At 57.6% G+C, this 3,623-nt stretch overlaps 1 protein-coding gene across 1 annotated transcript in view; it reads right to left on the bottom strand.

Annotated features, from left to right (window-relative positions):
- Nucleotides 1-1,387: 1,387 nt before the first annotated feature.
- DDOST (dolichyl-diphosphooligosaccharide--protein glycosyltransferase non-catalytic subunit) overlaps nt 1,388-3,623 on the bottom strand; it is a 4,229-nt gene continuing 1,993 nt past the window's right edge. The window contains exons 5-9 of the mRNA XM_031062991.1: nt 3,067-3,215; nt 2,331-2,478; nt 2,088-2,208; nt 1,822-1,928; nt 1,388-1,733 (exon numbers count right to left, since the gene is read on the bottom strand). Of these exons, the coding sequence (XP_030918851.1) occupies nt 1,584-1,733; nt 1,822-1,928; nt 2,088-2,208; nt 2,331-2,478; nt 3,067-3,215 (675 nt within the window). The 3' untranslated portion in view covers nt 1,388-1,583. The remainder of the gene's footprint in view (nt 1,734-1,821; nt 1,929-2,087; nt 2,209-2,330; nt 2,479-3,066; nt 3,216-3,623) is intronic.

Below are 3,623 nucleotides of genomic sequence, written 5' to 3'. Positions count from 1 at the left end.
AGAGAGCGCCGAGCTGCAGGCACCGCCCCCTCCCGCGCCGGCACGGGGCGGTGCCGGAGGGACCCGGGTGACACCGCCCCTCCCCGCGTCCCCTCCGGGCTCGCCGTGTCCCCAGGGCACGGCCGGGCTCTGTGTCCCCGGGCCTCCTCTGAGCTCCCCGTGTCCCCAGGGCGCCGCCGGTCCCCGCGTCTCCTCTGAGCTCCCCGTGTCCCCGGGGGTCCTCTGGGGTCCCTATGCCCCGGGTGTCACTGCTGACCGGCGGTCCCGATGTCCCCAGCTGTCCTCCAGTCTTTCCTGTCTCCCCAGTGCTCCCTGTGCCCCTGGCGGTCCCTGCTGTCCCCAGGTGACCCCCGGGATGTGCCCAGCCCTGGGTGTCCCTGTGCCCCTGGCGGTCCCTGTGTCCCAAGGATCCCCATGGGCCCCTGTGCCCCACCCGCTGCCCCCCAAGGCCCCATCACCTTCATCCTTTCATTCACTGGTTCCTCTGACCCCATCACTCCCACTGTCATTTGCCCACCTTCCATCCCAAAACAGCCCAGGTGCACCCCAAGAGCCACTCACTCCATCTCACACCTCTGCCCCCCACCTTGAGCTCCTCCACTTCACTCTGGTTTACTTGGGATCACATCTTCCAGCTGGTTTTTTTCCCCCTAGACCCCTCAGTGCATTTGGGGGCAAACCCTGGCCCTTGCTGAGCCTTTGGTGTGTCCCTCAACTCACCTGTTTGCATGATGGGGCACAGAGGGGATTTTGACCTGCCCTGTCCTCCTCCATGTGTCTTTGGTGACACCCCAGACCCTTTGTTGTGCTTTTGGGGTGTCCCAAGTCCCCCTGTGTGCCCCAGACTCCCCCTTTTGCCTCTCAGCACTCTCCAGCGTCCCTCCCACCCTGGGGAACGTCCGGAGCAGCCGAGGTGGGGACACAGCCTCAGTTCTGGGATTGCACCCAAATGCCCCAGGCCATGAACTCACCTCACTCCCAGCCAGGGCGAGAGGAACGAGACTTTATTTTGAACTGGGAGTTAATCTGCAATCCAAATCATTCCAGCCCAACCCCAATCCATCCAAATCATTCCAGCCCTACCCCAACTCCAATCATTCCAGCCCAACCCCAACCCCAATCATTCCAACCCAATCCATCCAAATCATTCCAGCCCTACCCCAACCCCAATCCTTCCAGCCCAATCCATCCAAATCATTCCAGCCCAATCCATCCAAATCATTGCAGCCCAACCCCAACCCCAACCCTTCCAGCCCAATCCATCCAAATCATTCCAGCCCAATCCATCCAAATCATTCCAGCCCAACCCCAACCCCAACCATTCCAACAGTGGAGTGAGCAAACATTGCGACTCATCAGTAAGAACTGGAAGCATCCTGGTCCCGGGTTTGCAGACACTTTGGTAACAGATTCGCCCCCCAAAATTTAATTGTCATTCTCAATAACCCCCCAGGTGTAAAAATAAAAAAGACCAAACACAGCCCCACAGTGCATCCGGCACCCACCAGTCCTGACACAGATACACAGGAGGCTCTGACACTGCCCGGCCCTCCTGGCACCGGGAAAAGGCTCCCACGGGGAGCTCAGTCGGATTTCTCCTTCTCCTTCATGTGCAGGAACACAATGCTGAACATGAAGAGGCCGACCATCATGGAGAAGGCGCCGGCGTAGTAGGGATACGCCGAGGGGATGAAGCGCTCGTACTGCGTGTGCTGGAGGGGACGCACGGACACCTGGACGGGGACAGAGCAGCCCTTGCAGTCCAGCAGCCCAGGGCAGCCTTTCCCCAAGGACAGGGGGGATTCACACCCCCACACTTACCTGTGTGGAGGAGTAGAGGTGGGTGTACCCCAGCCGGTTGTAATCCACTTTGAACTGGAACACGCCGTAGACGTCTGGCAGCTTGAACTGCACGCTGTATTTGCCACCTGAGGGGGAGACAGGGGGGACACTGAGGGGACACGAGAAGCTGTGGAAGGTGAAAACACCCCCAGTGTGGGACTAGGGCAGCGATGGGGACACCCTCCTGAAGGAGACCTGCTGTTCCTCTAGAGGGGAAGCTCCCTCTCCTCCTGACAGGGACCTACCGTTCCTCTTGAGGAAGGTGCGCACGAAGGGGTCGATGCGCACGAACTCCAGCTGGATATCGTCCCCGTCGAAGGGCACCCACTTGCCGTCAGCGAGCTTCTCGATCACGATGCTGTACTCCTAGGACAAATTAACCAGCGCTGCCTGAAAACCAGCGCCGGCCCACTGCGAGCCCCAGCGCTGCCCAGCTCCTCCCCCGGGCGGCTCCGGCGTGCCCCGCCCCGCCAGGCGGGCAGCCTCACCACGAGGTCGGTGACGGTGTAGGCGTTGGGCGGTGCCAGCTCCCCGACGCGGTGATGGGACACGGCACCCACGCGCAGAACGCCCTCCTCCTTGAACACCCAGCGGGACAGGGCCACGGCCAGCTCGTAGTTACCTGTCTGGGAGTACCTGTGCAACAAGGGAGGCTGAGGCAGCTGAGAAAATAATCCCATGGCTGTGGATGCCATGGGACAGAGAAACAGCAAGCGTTTCTCACAGCAGCTTGGGAGAAGTTTTAGGGAGCTAGAAAGATGTGATAACTTGTTGACTATAACCAATTTGCAGGTAGCGTTCTTCTACTTTATTTTTCTGTTCCTCTCAAGGACAGTGTGTGAGAAAGATGTTTCTGTTAGTTAGTCAATATAATAGAATCTATCCTACCACTTTATAAAAACCTCGTGGTTCTTTTGAATAAAGCCTTCTTTGCCTTTTCTACGATCCTGCCTCTCACCTGTTCCTGCCCCAACCCCGGTGCACGAGTGACACATGGCCTAAACCCAAACCAAATAGAGGTGAAAGCAACACAAACTGAGCTGAGGTTAAAGGAAGGAGCTGCTTTCCAAAGCGCTTCGTTCTGCCACAGTAAAGAATGTGTCACCCCAGTTCAATTCCAGCTTTCTGCTCCTTCCCAAAACACAAACATTTGTTGCCTGTTTCCCAGGAGCTCTGCCCTCAAAGGGCTCCCCAAACACTCCTCATCCAGGGAAGCCAACTCACCTCTTGGAGCCGGGGGTCGCTTTCTGCACGGCAGAATTGAAGAAGGCGTCGCTGAAGAAGTCGAGGGAGCCGCTGAAGACGACGCGGGCGTTGTTGCGCGCCTGCAGCCCTGCGATCAGCAGCGTGTTCTTGCCCACGGCGTGCGGGTACTGCGGGGCAAACGGGCACAGTTTGCTCTGGGGTGTGACAGGCTGGCTGCAGTAGCACCAGCTGCAGTTAAGGAGTAACCATGAAGCCCAGAAAAAGCAGGAATAGGATTCTGGTAGCACTCCAGCTGGGATGGAATGGGAGAGATGCTTTGACCTAGGCTGGCCTCTCCTCCAGAGCATGGAGGACATGTGTCCCTCATGCTGAACACCTCCTCAGAAAGCAGAGGAAGGCAACATCAGGAAGTGTCACAGACATCTTTTATGAAAAATCCTTTCCTTAGGATTTTTCCTCCTGAGAAGCTGAGAGGCCTCAGGAACAACATGTAAACAATGGTTATCTGCTGCTGTGGAATGCAACAGGTGCATCTGTGATTGGCCATGTTGGTTGTTTCTAATTAATGGCCAATC

Source organism: Geospiza fortis, unplaced genomic scaffold, assembly GCF_000277835.1.
Source record: "Geospiza fortis unplaced genomic scaffold, GeoFor_1.0 scaffold4, whole genome shotgun sequence".
NCBI classification, from domain to species: domain Eukaryota; kingdom Metazoa; phylum Chordata; class Aves; order Passeriformes; family Thraupidae; genus Geospiza; species Geospiza fortis.
Note: the sequence above shows the minus strand (reverse complement) of the source record. Positions and strands in the feature narration are given on the sequence as shown.